Here is a 19,865-nt window from a genome sequence, read left to right as displayed (position 1 = left end):
TACTATTCCTACTTTGCGGTTTTTCACTTATCACGGGGCTTCAGGGTACGGATCCCCCACGATAAACCAGGGATTACTGCAGTGTGCATAAAGTCAGATTAAATCTCTTACAAGTTAATCTAAAACTTAAACCTTAAATTCAATAAGAATTAATTAATTCAACAAGTTAACATGTTCTAAATTTAGAACTTGTAAATACAGCTGGCTGTTGAATCTGGTACGTTTTGTGAAAAATAAAATAAACCACGCCACAAAGGCTCCAGTGTGGAACGTGTAGGTCAGCTCACCATGGTCTGGAAGGTGGAGTGCAGCTGTGTTAGGAACGGGGGCTTTCCAGTCAATGCTAACACCCTCTTCTCCACCATGGTGCACTCCACGTCGTCGTCCTGGATAACAACGTCCTTCTTCAGGATCTTTATAGCGTACAGCTCCTCTGTTCCTTTACGCTCGGCCAGCATCACCTGAAGAGGGACGAAGGCAAGAGGGGGTAAAGACATAAAAACTTTCTTCTGTATTAATATTTTTTATGAGAGGTGCGTTCTGTTTATACAACAGAGGAAAAAGAAAAACAGATGAAATGGAGAAAGTGGCAACAGTGAGGCAGGATCCAAAGACTTGTGTGATAAAGAAAAGTGACAGGTTTGTCTTAAACTGTTGAGGTGGAAATAAAGAGCAAAGGGGAAAGGTGAGGTGAAAACTGATTCATCACTTTTCAACATGTCACGGGGGAGAAAGAAAAGGTGCAAAACAACAAAAAAAAAAGGAGATAGAGGGAAAGGGGGTAAAATAAAGGACTCAGGTCTCATGACAGTTTTAAATATTTCTGGTTGTAATTTGTGGTATACAGCAGTAAGTAAATAAAAAAGGTAAAATTTATTCATACAGAATATTTTACTTATAAAAATTAAGTGCTTCACAATAAAATAAAATAAAAAAGAACATTAAAATGAAAAAAAGATGTTAAAGACCGTAGTAAAGTCATTAAAACAAATTGGCATAAAAATAATTGACTAAATTTTGGTTTTCTTAATAGAAACTTTTCCTGCTTTTGAAAGGATTTAACGCTTTAGTAAAACAGTAAAAAGAAGCTCGCTCCACAAGGGAGGTGCAAATGCTTGAAAGGAGCAATTTTTATGAGTTTTATAACGGATTTGTGGAAATCCCACAAATCTCTGGTTTGATGGTCACGTGGGTGAAAGTGTGAAGCCTTAGCAAATCAAAAATGTACTGGGGTACCACAGAAAGTAGTGCCTTAAAATTCAAATAACATGTGCATTAAAATAGAAAGATCAACGTCTTGTTTTGTACAATGTGTTAAACTTGTGAAAACTATCATTACTGTGCTGGAACTTTTTTGTCATTCCAAAAATGTACAATTGAGCTTTTTTGAATTTTCCTCCCAAAAATCTGCTGAGTTATAAAACCAATGTCTGAACCAAAGCCAGATTTTTATCTAACAGACTCCTCAACCATCAGAAAACTATTTATTGCAGTACTTTTCAATTAACCTTCATCTCAATATCTTAATTGTTCATAATTCCTGCCTGCAGTGGGTCTATTAGGTAACGCTGTGATCAATCATATGACAAAAAAGAGCAGATTGGATCTTTAAGTAGTCGATGTTTCAGAGAAAATGTGGAGGAAAAAATGGTGCTGCATTCATGTACAGTAAAAGAAGAATGATTGCATCCTTAAGGATAGGGTATGAAGATTGGTTTTAGTATCTTTTATAATAAAAAAGGAGTTTTTAGCTATTTGTTTTTACTAACGATGCCTGAATATACAGGATGACACTTTGTTGATCTCAGGGACATTCCAGTAACAGCACTTAATGGTACCTGAGATGATATGCAAATTAGTTCATTAATATTCTCTACATTGATTTTAAGTTACCTTAAAATCATTATACAATAAAGCAGACTCTCTGGGTTTATGTAGAATTTGTTTAGAATGTCACTTTAAAACATTAGAACAGAAACTGATTCAGTCACCCCACAGAGAGAAATGGTGATCTACTGCAGTCATTAAAATTCAAAATAAGAACTATGAAAGATTCACACTAGGGCTGCATCAAAAATGTACCATCGCTGCAATAATGTGTGTGATGGTCAGGCAAGCTTCCTCTCTTGCTGGTTTTTAAGTCTTGTTTAAAAAACACACTTTTATTCCCTGGATTTCAACCCAGTGTGAGTTGATTTTAACTTCAATGTGTTTTTATTACTCTAGTCATTCCAATTGTTTCTTATTTTCTTACCTCTGTTGTTTTAAGTATTTTATCCTGTGTCCTTTGCTTGTTTGTTTTATTGTACATCACTTTGGTTGGCCCTGTTGCCGTGTTTCAAGTGGTATGGTAGGTTATGATGATGGAGTAAAGAGTGTGGCTTACTACGCAAGAACCAAAAAAACTGTCAGGATGACCTGACTGAAAAATGTTGGATTGTATACCTGGATAATTGGGCATGGACTTTGTTGGTTTTGCACCAGTTTGACATGACTGTCAATTAAGCAGAGGGCCAGCAATGGAGGAGGGGGCGTGCCAAAGAGACCTTAGCACCAACACAACTGGTTTGTTCCACTTTGGAGTAAGCTGTTTTGGGGAAGAACCAGTTTTGTGTTGTGTGTTTCCTTGACTGATGAAGCCTTCTGGATGGAAGGTGAAACGTTTCAGCACAAAAAAAGAAACTGTCCAGATGACCTGACTGACAAATGTTGAACAAAAAAAGTTTCTTTACTTGACATGGCAAAAACAAGAACAAAGTTTGTTCTGCCTGGACCATTTCATACACCACAAAAAAACTCAAGACACCCCCCCCCCCCCCCCCCCCCGTGAAGTCTTCACAGTGAGAGTTTGAGTTTTTCTGCTTTTCCTCATTAACCATGCTCATTTCAATTTTCTGACCACACAATAGCTTTTGGACATCATACGAGACAACGTTCTGCCTAGATGTCATGTTCAGAACAAGCAGCAACTCCCAAACCAGGGCAGAGATGAAAAATACCTATTCTTTTCTCTCAGTCCTGGGAGAGAGAACAATGTTCTTGGTTCTTGTGGCATAAGCAACAAGCTTGAGCTGTCACCGCATCTAGCTTCTCTCTGAGTTATTATTATCAGTGACTTCTTTGGTGGCTGATAAGTCCAATTAGTGAGTAACATCTTTGTTTCCATCGTGGACAAATACATAATTTTAATGGGCTTTGGATTCTTTAAAACCCTTGAAGGAGTCATGCAGTGGCATTTCTCACACCGTCATACCACATAGAGCACCACTCAAGACAACCAGCACTGGTTCCCTGAGATACCACACTTCTCTAGACTGGAATTGAGCACATCTTTGTGTCTCTCGTGTTATATATTTTGTCATCAGTAGCCTTCTACTAAATCGCTGTAGGACAAAGTCTTTGGGATTCGAGAGTCATCCATTCTGACCAAGTGTTCTACTGAGCAAAGTTGACCTATTAAAGAGGTATGCTTCTGTTTAATCCTGCAGCTCTCCAGAACTGCAGAGATGGGGATCTTATCCAACCCCGAGATGCCACAGATCCTGTGAATAAACCTTAGATGAAAGTTGTTTATGTGCAATATCAATATTTCAAAGGATTACTTGGCCCTCAATAAATCATAGACTATTATATTCTGAGAGCCCTGTATTAATGCTCTCTATGCCAATAATACATTTGGCTCATCTGATGGACACTCACTGCTTCACCTGTACATCCAGTTTTCATGAAACAAGATACTAAAGTACCTGAAGATAGTTAAAAGCTTTGTGTTTATAAAATGAACAAAGAAGGACAAGAAAAATGTGGAATTATCGCAGTATTCAACAAAGTTATCACAATCACGTTTTCTATTATTGTTCAGCCCTAGATCATAAAAAAGTACATAGACAAACTAAACCAGGACAGATCGAGCTGTGCAGCTTTTTCTTTGTTCTTTATGACTGACTGGGAAGACATCAAGAAGAAAACAAAAACTGAAATGAAGATGAAAATAATAGATCACTTTTGATTTTCAGAAACTTCAGAAAATGCAGATTAGGGGCAGGTTGAGGTAAAAGACTGCAGATGGATGAAAAAAGAGGGCTTTAAAAGTAAAAGGTAGGCTGGCAAAGTGTGTGGAAGGGCAGAAGGTGAGGAGGGAGAGAAAGAATGAAAAAGGAAGAGATTGGCGGCGGTTACGTGTTTCAGATTTTAATCAGAGAACTCCGAGGGCATTTCTCCTTGTGATCCCAACAACGATAATGTGCACAAGCAGATCGTTTTTTCTTAAACATGAGCAAGTTTACTGCAAACAGAAAATAATATTTTAAATGTGATGTTAAAACAGGTGCAAAAAACTATTTCTATTAAATAGTTAGTGCATTTAACTTTTGAGATCTCAACTTTGAGGTTTATCTGCACAAAACTAAACTTTATTCAGTCAAAAGTGTTGAAGCAGCTCTACTGCTTTTATTATTTTTTTACAGCATTAATCTTCAGGAGCCGTAATTTAATCTACACTGTAAATCTTAAACAAACCACAGGCTCACTCTTTCTGCTGTAGACACATCACAAATATAAGCACATATATATATATATATATATATATATACATACATACATATATATATACATACATATATATATATATATATATATATATATATATATATATATAGTAACGGTAAAAGATCTACTCCAACCAACTCACAAGCTGTTTTAACATCCTGCTATTTGGACGATGATACTGTTATATCACATCAAGAACAACCTAAACATTTCAACTGTTAAGCTTTTTCTAAACACCCTTTGATGATCCCCGACCCAAATTTGGAAGCTTAATTTTTTTTTTTTTTACTTAGGATTAAGAGGTTGAGCAACATTTTTACCCCCATGGATATCAGAAAATTAGCAACTTTGCTTTTTATGTCTTATAAATATTCAGGTATGATAATGTAAAAGGGTTATTGCTGGGTTCAGTATTTTAGAAGACGCATGCATGTGTGTGTAAAAGTGAAGTCGAAGGTGTTGCAATGCTTTGTGAAACACATTTTTCCACAGAGGGAAGATAAAGTTGAGTGGAGCTGTGAAAACTGTTACATACTGTGTAAAGTCTTTGCAGTTATAGCTGGGTTTTTTTTTTCATATCATGAGAAAACATTGGGTCCAAGATTAAACTCCACAGTTAATTTTCTCCTTGACATCTAATGTATTGCATTACTAAACACAGGTACCTACAGTGAGATGAAATGTATCAGATATGAGATGTGTTACTAATTCAAAGGATTTATTGTAGATTTAGTGAGTTTCATTTAACCGCACACTTGATAAATGAGATAAAGGCTGGGGTAGCTTGGTGGTCAGTGCCACTTTTTTGTAATCTTTTGGGTTTAACCCAGTGATTAATTTGAGCCGGATCCTGCTGAAACAAGATCCGGGAACTCTCTCATTTTAACCGCTTGGATCCGGCAACTCTAATCTCCGACCCCAAAAGTCCAAAGTCATTGCGCATTTTAATTTTGATTATTTATTAAAAATACAACGAGAGGCGACGTTGCCCAGTCTGTGGAGTGGATGTTCCGGCCGCACTACACGCACCAGCTCACGCACATGCTCCTGCCCAGCAGAGACACGGACTGCATGTCCCGCGGGGAGCGTCTTCATCCACTTTCAGCTGTGCGCCTTGCAGACAGTTGTTTTACGCACAGCGCCTCCAGACAGCTCTGCAGGACGTGAGCACAACTGCTGTGTCAGAACTCCTACATGCATTAGCGCGGTGCATAACATTTCAGACATAATAAATAAGCTTACAGTAGAAAACTACATAAATAAATACGAGTGAAATGATTGATGTGTATTATTCACATTACATCACGTATCAAAACAACGGCACTAATTTGTCAAAATAACAGCAATCAAAATGTCGAAAAGACAATTTATTATCTAAAATAAATGGATGGATGGATTGTCTTTAGCTGGACAACAGAGGACTGAAGCACCTGAAGGCAGAGGCAATTTAGATTGGAGCAGAACAATGCGCAGGACTGAATTCAGCAGAGTTCGGGTCAGACTGTGTGTGTGTGTGTGGTGGTGGTGGGGGTGGGGGGTAGGACGCTTGACAAAATCGGAGCTGCATTCACACACAAGCTTGTTAATTGTCGTTCCCTAAAATAGTAACTTCAATTCAACCTTTATTTATACAGGTTGTTAGTCTCGTTGAGCCTCGAGGACTCATTTACAAGAGAGACCTGATTTTAATTAAATGTTTGCAGATGTTTAACAACCTGTTAAAATACACCAACATGTAGGAAATGGCATTTCTTTTATTCCAAATTTTCTGGGGGAGGAACCACGGACTTTAACGTAAATGCCAAACCAAACCAGAACAGGATAATAACATGAAAAATCTATTTTTACACTCAAAAACAATGTAAACAGTCAGAAACATGGCACACATAATCCCTACCCAGCATGCTTTGCAAATCTCACACTGTGTCTGGGACGTGACCCTCTCACACATTTCTTCATGCATTTTTACTTTAGTACAAGCAGATTTATTACTGAGAGAATATTATTGATGATGCACAGAGACTTTGTAGTTAGTTTATAAAAGTAGTTAACCCCCAAAAAAGATCACCGTAGTGAGTTAATTCATTATAGTAAATTATACAAGGCAGACGTCTGACACATTGAATGCATCACTCTGCTTCAGCAAAGCAAAGTTCTGCTCACCCCCTTTGGTTCCGAATGACTGGATTTATTTCTGAAAGCTCACCTCTGAACAAGGCATGGACACTTTACTTGTGATTTATGAACCGTTTTGAGTTGTGTTCACTTACAACACTGTCACATTACAGACAGTCTTACAGTGTCAGCTACAGCAGTATATGATAAAAGTTAGCACTTTAGCATGAGCTTCCGATTATTTTTAACTACTGGTAGTTAGTGTTATTAAACTCCATTAAATGTTGTTAAATTTATCTACAAGGTGTCCTCCGTGTTTGCAGAACTTCACTCACCATTTTGAATGACGCTCTGGCAACTGTCTGATAACACTACCATTATCTGTGATGCCCTCTGGTGCCTGTTCTAGACGTGCCAGCTCCTTGCAAAAAGAACAATTTACAAAATCATCACTGGTCTACAAGGGGACCAAACTATGTTCAAAAAGGACCGTTTCTTCTGATTAAAGCATCAGGCGTGTGTTTTTGCATGTATTCCTGTTTACATAGGGAATGTGAGGCATAGAAAATGAAACAAAAAGATTTAAACAGTGTGCTCTTTCCTGTTTATCATGTATGTGGCAATCGACACACAGTACGAATGTCCTTACATACATGTAGGCAGCAGAATTATAATGGAGATGTCCTCTGAAGACACCAACCTCCAACACAAAGTCAGGAAGCTCTAAACGACACACATCACGAGCTCCTCAACACACGTTTTTATCCACTCTTTATTTAAACATGATCCAGAAATATTTTCCATGAGCGTTTTTGCGTCGGTATTCCAGCAGTGACGCCTTCCACTACTGAATAAGCTCCAACTCAGGCTCTCTCCACGGTGACGCATCTGTATAGCCCTAAATGCCTGTTACCATGGAAACAGGCAGCTGCCACACAGGTCTGATCAGCACAATGGTCATGTCCCCCCCCACCACCTCTCTCTGTCGTGCTCTTTATGTCACTTTCAGTCTTCATCCACCCCACTGCTCTGCTCGTCCTCGACTCAGTCTTTTCTCTCATTTCCTCTCACACCAAATCCTCCCATTTTTTAACGTTTCCTGCCATGATTTCCATTCATTCTTTCACGCCACTCCCCACCGCCACCACCTATCTCACTCGGCTGCTTTTCATTCACCCTGACGTTTTTACCTCTCTCTCTCTCTCTCTCTCTCTCTCAATTCCTTCATGACAGCCCTGTCACCGTGCATCTCATCGCTGTCCTCCTCTCCTTTCATCACTTCCACCACTTGTCATGTCCTCCTCGTCGCCTCCTTTCCTCCATCACTTTCTGCCTACCTGCACCCTAATCCTACCCAATTTTCTGTTTTGTTCAAATTGTTGTTCTTAAAGTCTTAGTTTCAGTCACACTCCTTGAGGTACTTACTGCAGTATGTATGACGGCTGTCATCAATATAACATTGTTCTTTTAGAAACATTAGATGTGTGAAGCTCCACCGTTACACCACGTTACGATGTTGAACATGTCTGAATGTCACAATGCAACACATTGGGCTTAGCAGAAACATGCTTAATCATTACGAGCCACATAAACCACAATGTCCTAACAAGTGTGTCACCTAAGCCAGTAAAAGGGGCGCAGACACACAGCAACACCTTGTTCTCACCTTGCCAAAGCTGCCCTTCCCCAGCACCATGAGGAAGTTAAAGTCAGACAGCCTTATGCGATCTTGGTTGCCGTTGGAGTCAAACCGTGACGCTGCATTCGCCGACTTGCCCTCTGCGTTTTTTCCAACTGCGATTTTAGCTCTCTAGATGGAAGAGAATGATGTTAGATTTAAAAGATCTGTTAAAAATATAAAATAAAATAAAATTGCCAAGAAATTTGAATTATCCATTAAGACAGTTGGTGATGATTTATTTGTTTTCAGAGTAGCTGTTTGTTGCATTTAAAGAGCACACATTCTTCCAAGTCTGGCGGGTGGGGGGCATGAATGAGTTTTGTGCTTTATAATAAAAGCAGTTTTTTTTAATTATATGTAAAAAAAAAAATAGCACCAATTTATCCCTTTGAAATCCAAATGAAATCAGGGTAGTGGCAGATTGAACTGGACAAATCTTACTAAATATGAACAGAAAAGGACAACTTTAAGCCAACATGGTGACAGCAGTGATAAATCTGTTCTACTACAACAAGAAAAATATGTTGAAGGTCTGAATGAAGCAACACAAAGACTTTAAACAAAAGAGTAGTTTCATTAAAATAGAAAAAAATACAAACGACTATGTTTCTTACAGCAAAAGATGAATGAAAGTCTGTTAGGCACACTCATTCTAAACCAGTGGTTCTCAAACTGGGGTTCCCGGACTCCCGGGGGTCTGCAAGACGGTGCTTGGGGGCTCACAAAAACAAAATAATAACAAAATAAAATTTAAAGCACATAGATGTTTAATGGATGTTTAACAAAATGTTGACATACACAAAAATTCTGAAAATTGCATCTAATTTATTCAAAATTTTCTGGAGGAGGACCCCCCAGCTTTTTGTGTTTAGGTATAGATCAGTTTACAAATTAAGCCCTATTACTTGGTATGACTACTGCTGTTATGATTCTGCTCAGTTTTATGTAAAGCAGTGGTTCTCAAACTGCTCAAACTGGGGTCCCTGGACCCTCGGGGGTCTGCGAGCCGGTGTTTGGGGGTCCGCAAAAAAAACAAACACATTGTTTTACAAGCATGTAGATGTATAACAACTCATTAAAATACACCAAAAAATGCAGAAAATCACATCTGCTTTATTCAAAATTTTCTGGAGGACCCCCCAGCACCGGCCTGCCTGTATTTGGTTTACAGATTAAGCCCTGCTACTTGGTATGACTACTGCTGTTATGATTCTGCTCAGTTTTATGTCTTAAGATTCATTCACAAACAATTTGCACTAAAACGTTCCACTCTGTGACACATTACGTAAAACCCATCCTACATGTGGATCTGCCTCACTAATAACTCTGAGACATCTTATTCTGTAAAAATATCCACTTCCTGTTTATTAACTCACCTTTTTCAGTCCACTCAACTGTACTTTAATTTATTCCCAAGTTTAACTTTGTTAATCTCTTACTCTGCCTCTGCTAGACTAAAACATCTTAATTTACATTTTATCTACTTTTATTTAGGACACTCACCTCCCATTAATCCTAATTATTACGTACATGACTGCACACTTGAAAAGTGAAGTACAGGATGAGTACATCTTATCTGTCTGATCTTATCTGTAATTGCTGATCCAACCAGAGGCTTTGTGTATATTCTCCATCCCGTGCAGCTGCAGTACCTCTCCATCAGTTCACAACAAAAAAAAGGAGACTTCAGCTTCTCTTCAGCTTCCGGCACTGGTTTATTGTTTATATTTGCACATAGTTTGTGTACAGCCCTTATGACTCACACCCATTTAATTGATTTGTCACAAAATCACACACATGCTCTTCACCGGTCTACATCCATGCATTCAAGAAAATGATTTTCTTTAAAACACTACCATAAATATGGAAAAAGGCAAACGCCACAATAGATTTCATTCATTTGCTTTTGGATAAGTTCCATTTATATATATTTTTTAAAGCAAGACTGTTATAGTTCCAGATCCAGGATCCTCAAATGAGTTAATATCTCTATGAAACATTTAAACTATAAAACACCAAAAGGTGTCAAACCACTCCTGCTGCAGCCTGGCTGGTGTGCAAACCAGTTTAATTTTCTTTAAATGAAGCAGAGAAGCTGAGTTCACATTATTGATCCAGATATTAGGGATGTTTTTCTACTATTCTGATCAATTAAATCAACTGGAAAAAGTCTCTAGTACTAATGGTGAAAACTGTTATGTCGCAGGGAAACATTCAAGACTTTTAGATGAATTGAAACCAAAATAACCCAGAAGCTGAAAGGCCAGAGACTTTGTTCGAGCAGCTCAAAGATTATTTTAGCTCTGGGTCTTTTGCTTTTCCCCTCTAAGAACAGGGTAGATTAGGTAAATAAAATCAGCTGAAGTGTGAAACTTAAATCCTCTCTGAAGTGCTGCACAAGTTCTACAGCAGTCAAGGAAGGATGTGAACTTTTTCACGTGGTTTAGAGAATAAACTGCAGCGAAATAATCAGAGAATGAATGTTGATTTACAGCTTTATGTATCAGGTGACCAGAGCAGGTGAACTCTTGTGTGAAAACAGCCGTTCCTGTAGAGCAGTGCTTATCAATTATTTTCTGTTATGCCCCCCCAAGAAAGAAGTAAATACCCCCCCCCCCCCCCGCAACTGTAAATAGTATCATTTGTCTATAAAGTTGTTATACGTACACCTCTGCCTAACACTGTGTCCTTATTAACATTAAAAAAAAGAATATAGATCAACTTACAAGGAAGAATAACTTTATTAACATATATTTTTTAGTTTGTAACAGAAACAACTTAAAGTGCATCAATTTGCCTTAAAAAAAATCATTTTTTAAACTGTAAACATTTTTGACCATTTGATACTGAAAAATAAAATAAAATATAATCAATAAATAATAATAAATTAAAATTGATCAGCAACATTTTAACTCAGGAGTGTTATATAAAACACTTTGACCTACAAAACAAAAATGAATAAAACAATTTGTGCTGATTTATTTTTTATCAAAATGAGGAAGTCAGGATCAATGAGCACACTCGTCGATAAAACTTAAAAAAAAAAATTGTTAACATGAAAGAAGAAAGAGGGAGCAGGTAACCATCTCGCTTTGAGTTTACTCTTTGTCACCTGCGTGCTGTGGGTGACAAACGTCCAGAGAATCAAAAAACAGCAGCTTAACTGAGGAGGTGAATTTATTTTGTTAGCAAAGAATACAGTCCTAACATTTATTAAACATTACTTTTATAAATTGTGCTTTAACAAACTCATCGATAAAACTAAAACATTTTGTCAACGCAAAAGAGGAAAAGGGGGCAGGTGTCGCTCTCGCTTGAGTTTACTCTTTGTTGCATGTGTGCTGTGAGTGATGTCCAGAGCGCATGGACATAAAAAAACAGCAGTGGAGGATGGAGGAGGTGACGGTCCGAGTTTATTTATCGTGTCAGCAGCAGAGGAGAGACACGGTTCATGCATGGCTCCCAAAACGACAAGGCGGCCATATTTGTTCATAACTTTATTAGGAACGCACGCGACAAAATGAGAATGGTGGGGGGAAAAAAAACTACTCCCTGAGGCAAAAAAGTGTGTTTTCTAGGGTCACATGCCCTCCCCCCCCAGGCATTGCCCTGGGCCCCCAGGGGGGCGCGCCCCACTATTTGAGAAGGACTGCTGTAGAGCAACGTCCAGACGGACAAGTTCCACCCTACAGGTTCAGGGAATTAACAAAACAACAACTGCCAGAGCTTTATTGCATTTATTGATATCTAAGGCTAATTTTAGTCTATAAAACAAGTGCTAATCCCCAAAGTTTATAGACTATCATAAAAAGAAAGGTAGTGTTGGCTAATTATATTAAATTGTTATTATGTTCTATTGCTTTTTTAATCTAGTTTTAGAGAAAAATCTAAAAACCTGACATGTTTTAGCTGATATTTGCACAAAAAGACTTTTCAAAGCCCATGGATGTGTGTGATTTTGGACCGGGTGACAAAAAGACTCATGTTTCCAACGTGAACTCTCTATTTCTGTCTTTTAATTTATTTTACATCAGTTTAAAAGCGTCACTCTGGAGGCACCATATGTGCTGGTGTGTGCGTGTGTGATTGCAGGCCCTCTGAGAAAGTGTCTCAGTGGTCGTCAGACGACCATGACCTTGAGGAGAAGTGGGAGAAAACAAGGGATAAAAAAATGGAAAAACTCACAACAAAGTCCTGAAGGAGACAGAGGACAAAACAGATGTCTGAGGAACGGAGGCTGTCCCATGAGAGAACAGGGAAAGAGGAGACACAAGGAGGATAAAGCCACCATGACTCTACACCAAACATTTTCTTTTAATTTGTCAATAACAAATAATCAGTCGAAACCACAGAAAGTAAATAAAAAAGGTTATTTTTTAAAGGTCACTTATTATCAGGGAGTTTTTGGTCAAAGGTTATGGATGTGTTTATTACTATGGTAAAGAATGTTAACTCTGCCCATGAATCATATGTTTGGGTTAGTAGAGAGAGCTGGATGAGGAGCTGAGGCTGCAGCTGGCTCCAAGGACGCCTCCGACTTCTGTGAACTGGCTGAACTGATAAAGATATAAAAACAGGCTGTGGAGACAGCTCGTGGCACATTCACATGACTGGTCTTCATGTGTACTACATACATATCTATGCAACCTGTCCTGACAATCTGACCTTGCTAGCAAATACCGGTAGAAAATCTTCTTGTGACGTTGAGTGTGGTTCCATTTGAGTATTGTATTTCTTGGACTATAAGGCGCAATTAAAATCCTTTAATTTTCTCAAAAATCAACAGTGAGTCTTACAATCCGGTGCGCCTTATGTATTAATTGTTTGTGCTTACTGACCTCGAACCGATTTCAAGTGGTACATGGTTAAATCTGTCAAAATGTTTTAATTTCGCTTAATGCGCTTTATAATCCGGAGTGCCTTTTGTCTGAAAATAAGAAGCAAGATAAAGCGAGAATACTTTTCTCCAACACTTACTTTAAGTAAGAACTCACAGACTCTCCAACTTTATGGTTTTTTAGTTGTAACTTTGTAAACTAGTCATAAATGTTGTGTTGGATGATCAAGGTAACATCTGTTAGCATTACAAATGTGTTTTCTCTGCATTCTAGGCATAGAAACTCTACTCAACATGTTCCTTAACAGAGTATGTTCAGTACTATCTGTGATAGCTTCGAGGAGACACAGACTCTTATATGAAGAACGTTTTTAATGCAGCTATCGCAGACTTTTGGCCGTATGGCAGCCATATTGGATTTTGAGGCCAGGGCTGGTGAGGAGTCTGGCTTTCTGAGCAGAAATTCTGACGTTGACATAACATTTTAGATAATTATGCTGACTTGGTATAAAGTGCAGCTTTCAGTCAGTCTGCATCTTGATTTTGGGCCAATAAGGAATGCAAAACGCTTTCTGATGGATTTAGGGTGTGATGATTTTTGTATTTTTTGTGGGAGTACAAAAAAGACTTGAGTAAACAAGGCTTCCAACAATGATGAACAAATTACTAGACATTGACTGTTTTAGTGACTGTGCATGCACAATTCATAAACGAAGTATGGGTAAAATAGACTTCAATTCGAATATTTTTGAAGCGTTCTTGAAAACGTCCCCTTCTCTTAATGAAAACATTGTTTACATGTGGATGAAAGGTGTAAAACCATGGTTTGTTTTGAAAACTGTCTGTGTTAAAGAGACAAAGGTCTGACCTTTTACATAAAACAAGAATATTGGCTGTAATAAACATAATGCCTCAGTCTAGAAAGTGTTTAGTTTGGCCTTTCTGGGCTACAGTAGAATTGGGTTGTTTGTGTTTTTGGATAGAAACACGTTTTAGGATAAAGAAAAAGGAATCCCAGATTCTACATTTAAGTCATCAAACTAATGATTAATAGATTAATAAGCTTCTGTGAACGCATGTTGCTGTAACTGAATTCAAAATCTTACTTCTAACCTACAAAGCTCTCAACAACCTAGCTCCATCTTATATTACAGATCTTATTGTTTCATATTTTCCTAACAGAGCACTTCGCTCTCAGACTGCAGGTTTACTTGTGATTCCTAGAGTTTCCAAAAGCAGAATGGGAGGATGGGTCCAGTTTTAAGACTGGGCTTAAGACTACCCTTTTAATAAATCCTATAATTAGGGTTGGCTTGTTATGCTTCCTTAAGCTTAGACTAGAGGACAAATTGACTTAATTTCCTTAAATGAATTGTTAAAATTGAATAGTTTTCATTTGATATTACTTCTATCTTAATGTGATTCTTGACCTGCCATTGTGTATCTGTTCCTCTCAAACCCAGCCGGTCGAAGCAGATGGCCGCTTGTCCTGAGCCTGGTTCTGCTAAAGGTTTCTTCCTCATGAGGGAGTTTTTTCTTTCCACTGTTGCCTTCATGTTTGCTCAAGATGAGTGTTCTGTGATGGAGTTAAATTCAAAGCAGTCTGCTCCTCAGATAAATAATGTTAAATTATTATTTTTATATATGAATGTTTCTGTTCAGTGCCCTGAGATGACTTCTGCTGTGACTTGGTGCTAAATAAATAAACTGACTTGAACTGAATTGAATTAATGTTACACACGAGAACTTTAACATAATTTTGTAATGAAACTCATGTTTGTAGCTTGATCAGCATGAGGAGAAGAAGAGGGAGGAAAAAAGGAAGACATGGTGGTGTTGTCCTCATCACTGCCAAATGTGTTATTGAATGGGCCTACTGGTCAGCCCACACACACACACACATGCACACACACACACGTCTGGACCTGCAGTGTGCCAGACCGGATGGTACTATAAGTGTGCCTGCCAACTGCTAACAGCTCTCCCGGAGTGGCTCTCACTCAAACACACCGAGTGCCCAAAGCTGACTGCTCACACACGTTCACACACACACACACTGACACATACACACCTCAAATTTCTGCCGTAGCTCCTCGTTGCCCTCCTCCCCCTCTGGAGCCACAGGAACATTGAAGTACTCGCCTTCTTCCTGAGAAAGCAGCTTAAACCTGAAATCAACGGATATTTGCAGTCAAATCGATTCCTAACGACTTCATACAAAGAAGATGCTGAACTGCTCCCATGAAGCAAAGCTTCAAGCTGGGGTCCGTTTTGTGCTCCAGCTTGAAGCTCAAGAAAAATCAGTCAGTTATTCAATAATTTACTCGCCTTTCCTGGTTATGTTTTTTTGGTAACGGTGCACATTTGATCCATAACAGCTGATGCCGCTCCTGACTAAAGCACACGCCTCACGGCACCACAAGCTCATTTGGACCAGAGTGCTTCTGCACGGCATTAATGGATTTAATGACACAGATTTAAGCACCTTTGCTTTTCTCCAAAGTATTCGCAGACAGTTTCACCTTTAGCAACCATAAAATCTGATAAAGATTACCTGAGATTACAGCTGACACCACACACTTATTTTAGTTGAAATAAAAGTGTTGAGCTTGTCTCTGCAAGAAGTTTTATGCTTTGAAACAAGAGGTATCGAAAGAATAAAGTCTCATAGTAGCTACAAATGTGAATTCTTGATTTGCAAAAGTGCATTAGGACTTGTGCATAAGTATGGGTGAATTCAAGCGTATACTGTAACCCACATATGAATATCAAGCAACCTGAGCACCTGTAACACAACTAGGCCTGTCACGATAACAAATTTTGCTGGGCGATTAATTGTCTCTGAAATTATTGCAATATACGATAATATTGTTTGAAATTTGACAATAATTAGTAATTATTGACAAATTAAGACGAAATGTTAATTTATCTTGCATGTAGTAGCTTTTTTGATCACCAGATGGCAGTGTAAGACTGTTTGAACTGAAGGATGGATAGTGAGGGAACGAGCAGCGTGTCTCTTTAAGAAAAATGGGAGAGAGGCCCTGTGACGTGACATGGGCTGTCTCTTTTCTTTTTTCAGTTCTCAAAATGACGGACGGTGGTGTTGTTTGAGCTCTTTAGCATAGCATTTGTCACACAAATCTTTTAATTAAAAAAAAAATCCGTAAGCAAGTTATCAGCTTCTTTTTGCAGAGAAAAACAACTTTTTACACAAAGGCACGGGTTTCAACCGTGAATTTATGAGCTTTGACCAGACGGAGGTTTTTTCCCCGAGTTCGGCCTGTTTGCTTAGCTCGTAGCTTAGCTTCTCAGCTTAGCTGCTTTCAGCGATCCAAAAACACGATTTTGGATGGTTAAAACAAATTTTAAAGAGAAAAGAGAAAGGGAGGGGTCAGTGAAGAGCACCGGAGTTGAGCCTTTTGTCATCAAAGATGTGTCTCAGTTGAACTTTTCCTTAATAAATGCACTCTGACCGTCAAATCAGCTGCATTTCAAAAGCCGACTGGTGGAAATGGGAGCGCGCAGAGGAAGGACTCACTGTGCATTTCTTCGAAATTTAACAAGATAACCACCTAAAAACAATTACTTGTTTGCTCGACATTATAGCAAAGATGTGTCTCAGTTGAACTTTTCCTTAATAAATACACGTTAATGGTCAAATCAGCTGCATTTCACCTGGGCGGCGCGGCGAAATGCAGCTGATTTGACGTTTGCTCCAGGAGTTCCGGAGCGAGACGAAGGTGACTTTGTATGGCAAGTCAAGTGTTTCATTAATAGCCACTTTTACCTATTAATGAAACACTTGACTTGCCACATTAGTTGAGGCCCCTCTAGCAGCTGTAAATGGTAGTGTTCAATATTTTCCATGTCAGAATGAATGAAATCGTCAAATCTCAGCCAACATTTGGGTTATAAATAAGGAGAAAAAAAGCATAAATAAGCCGCTTCACTGTACAGTATAAGTCACAGGGCATGCTAATTTAGGCAAAAAGGTGCGACTTATACAGTGAAAAGTACAGTAGTCTCCATCGGTCACAGCCCAGTGAAACACTACACACAGTATAGTTTTATTATCTGGCAACTATCAGATAAACATAATTTAGTTGTTTTGTAAAATTGTGTAACTATACTCAAAAATATAAATATAGGCTAATTATGCATTGTCAAACTAAAAAAAAAAATACAAGCTCCACTCTTGTTCAAATTCCTTTCAATTTTCTCACCCATAAGGAAGTAATTTTGTATAAAAGGCTTGCAAAACAGAGTTTTTGTCTTTTTCACTTTGTGCTACTTTCTGTTAAGTATTGCCAGCAAGTGTGAGGCTTTGAAGCAACACAAATATGGATTGGGGGGTGGGGGGTGGGGTGCATTTTTACCAGCTGGATCTGAATATCAGGTGTATAAAAAGGTGTCTTTCTGCCTCCACCTCAAAAAGCTGGCATCTCATTAAAAACCCTGACACAGCAGCGTCAGCAGAAAGGCAGGGAGATGCAGAGAGATAAAGACGGTGGAGGTGGAGCGATAAAGAAGCAGAGATAAAGAGATGGAGTTGTTCTGGCACAGAATGTGAAGAGTGAGGTGTTTCTCCTGTGATACAGTAATGAACAAGGTCACCTTCACGCTCCCTCCTTCTGCTTCGTGGTGGCATTTCTCTGCCTCGCGCCTCTCCCTTTAACTCATTCACTCAGGCCTTCGCTCTTACCATCCGTCCACTCCTAGTTTCTGGAGCTCCGAGATGCCGAAGGACAGTGATCCCATGAAGTCGTTGCGGCTGGTCAAGTCCCAGTCCCACACCTCCACGGACAGACGGCGGTCCTTATCGTGCTCCTTCAGGTGGCTGGAGGAGACACAAGGCTGAGTCATCTGCAGTCATTTTGTCATTGTTCTTATAGTGTAACTCATTCATCTAATACGTGAAATAAAAGTCTTAGAGCCTCTTTGTCTTTAATACAACATGCACAAACCAGTTTACCAACTCTTCCCACTGTCCCTTATTTTGATTGGTTTGAAAGATTAAAAAAAAGTCCCCCACAGCCAGAACATCTGCACCAAGATGCCTGGAGGTGATGAGGCTTATTAAGAATGCAACTGCATGGAAACAAGCCCACCAGCGAGGTTTTACAAACGCAAGAAGCCAAATGGAGCGGCGCGGTGGCGCAGTTGGTAGAGCTGCCGCCTCTCAATGAGACAGTTGCTGGATCGAATCCTGGCAGGGGGCCTTTCTGGGTGGAGTTTGCATGTTCTCTCCGTGCATGCGTGGGTTTTCTCCGGGTACTCCTGTTTCCTCCCACATACCAAGAACATGCATGTTAGGCTGATTGGTAACTCTAAATTGTCTCTAGGTGTGAGTGAGAGAGTGAATGGTTGTTTGTCTCGTTTGTCTCTGTGTGTCCCTGTGATGGACTTGGACATGTCCAGCTGCCCCTCACACAGTGACTGCTGGACATGAGCAGCAGCGACCCCTGTGACCTGAAAATGAAGGAGCAGGTAAAGACGATGGATGGATGGAAGCAGACAAGATGTTTTTATCTGAGTGCTGGCGGTTACACCCCGACATAATGTGACGTTCAGACTGACCAAATAAGAGGGAGAGGTGAAAGAATGAAACAAAAGGGCAAAAAGAGCAAATGCTAAGATGAACATTAATAAATAAAATAAAGTCAACCAATTTGCAGCCTTACAATTTGAAGGTCTCGTTCCAGACGGGGTTCAGGCAGCACTTTATAGTCTTGGTCTTCTGTTTGCTTTCGCTGCGGGGATCTGGGATCAGCTTGAGCTTCACGTAGGGGTCTGACAGACCGTTGGGGTCCATGGGAATCAGGTTTCGGGCTTGTTTAACTGAATGTAAGAGCAAAAGAAATTACAAAAACACTAAATGCTTAAATTTTTCCATATGTCAAGATATTTCCAAGTTTTTTTTAATATTTTTTATATAATGTTAATGTAATATAAACATGTGAAGATATTTCAAACCAAAAATTTCAATTGATGATTAGATCAAAATTGAAATGTGATGGAAATATTGCGGGGAAAAAGTCGCCTTTATCAATTTAATTTCTCACCAATTTTGATCAAATGAGCCCTGCTCAAATTTTACTGATCACAAAACACAGTTATTTACCAAATCCAAGCACAGCCTCGTGAACGCAACTAGAGTTTATGTCCCACTGATTTCATGTTGTTTGAAAAAATTTTGAATTATTCATAATTATTAGTTATTTCATTTTTCTAAGCACATCTTCTGATCTTGTCAGCAAGAGTAAAAAAAACATCTCCCTTAAAACAAGTAAATCTTATTTATGATGAACTTGAGGGACACTTTCCCCCTTGTTGTAATGTGTGTGTGTGTGTGTGGGGGGGGGGGGGGGGGGTCAGATTTGACAGTAATGACCATGTAGACCAACTGGAGGTCATCATTTCCAACACTAATCCTTCTTTTGTCGCTGCCTGTTTATGGACTGTAATGGTATTCCAGTACTGTAAAATCCCCTGTGAATGGAGTGTTTTGTGTGTGTGTGTGTGTGTGTGTGTGTGTGTTGTGTGTGTGTGATTATCGTTTCTGGTCAAGTTGTGAGGTCACATCAATTACCAGAAGCAAGGCTGCTGTGTTGTAGGCAGCATAATGTGGCAGCTCTCAACACAAGAAGCTTTTGGACTTTATACTACCCCCCCCCCCCCCCC

General features: G+C 39.1%; 1 protein-coding gene across 1 annotated transcript in view; it reads right to left on the bottom strand.

Moving 5' to 3' along the window:
* LOC119421112 (protein kinase C beta type) overlaps nucleotides 1-19,865 on the bottom strand; it is a 114,510-nt gene that overhangs the window by 26,244 nt on the left and 68,401 nt on the right. Inside the window, exons 6-10 of the mRNA XM_037688508.1 lie at nucleotides 18,866-19,022; nucleotides 17,887-18,021; nucleotides 15,253-15,349; nucleotides 8,330-8,473; nucleotides 288-461 (exon numbers count right to left, since the gene is read on the bottom strand). Coding sequence (XP_037544436.1) covers nucleotides 288-461; nucleotides 8,330-8,473; nucleotides 15,253-15,349; nucleotides 17,887-18,021; nucleotides 18,866-19,022 — 707 coding nt within the window. The remainder of the gene's footprint in view (nucleotides 1-287; nucleotides 462-8,329; nucleotides 8,474-15,252; nucleotides 15,350-17,886; nucleotides 18,022-18,865; nucleotides 19,023-19,865) is intronic.

The sequence above is a fragment of the Nematolebias whitei genome, chromosome 15, assembly GCF_014905685.2.
Source record: "Nematolebias whitei isolate Nwh7 chromosome 15, NemWhi1, whole genome shotgun sequence".
Lineage (NCBI taxonomy): Eukaryota > Metazoa > Chordata > Actinopteri > Cyprinodontiformes > Rivulidae > Nematolebias > Nematolebias whitei.
The sequence above is the reverse complement of the archived record's forward strand: the minus strand, read 5'-3'. Positions and strand labels throughout refer to the sequence as shown.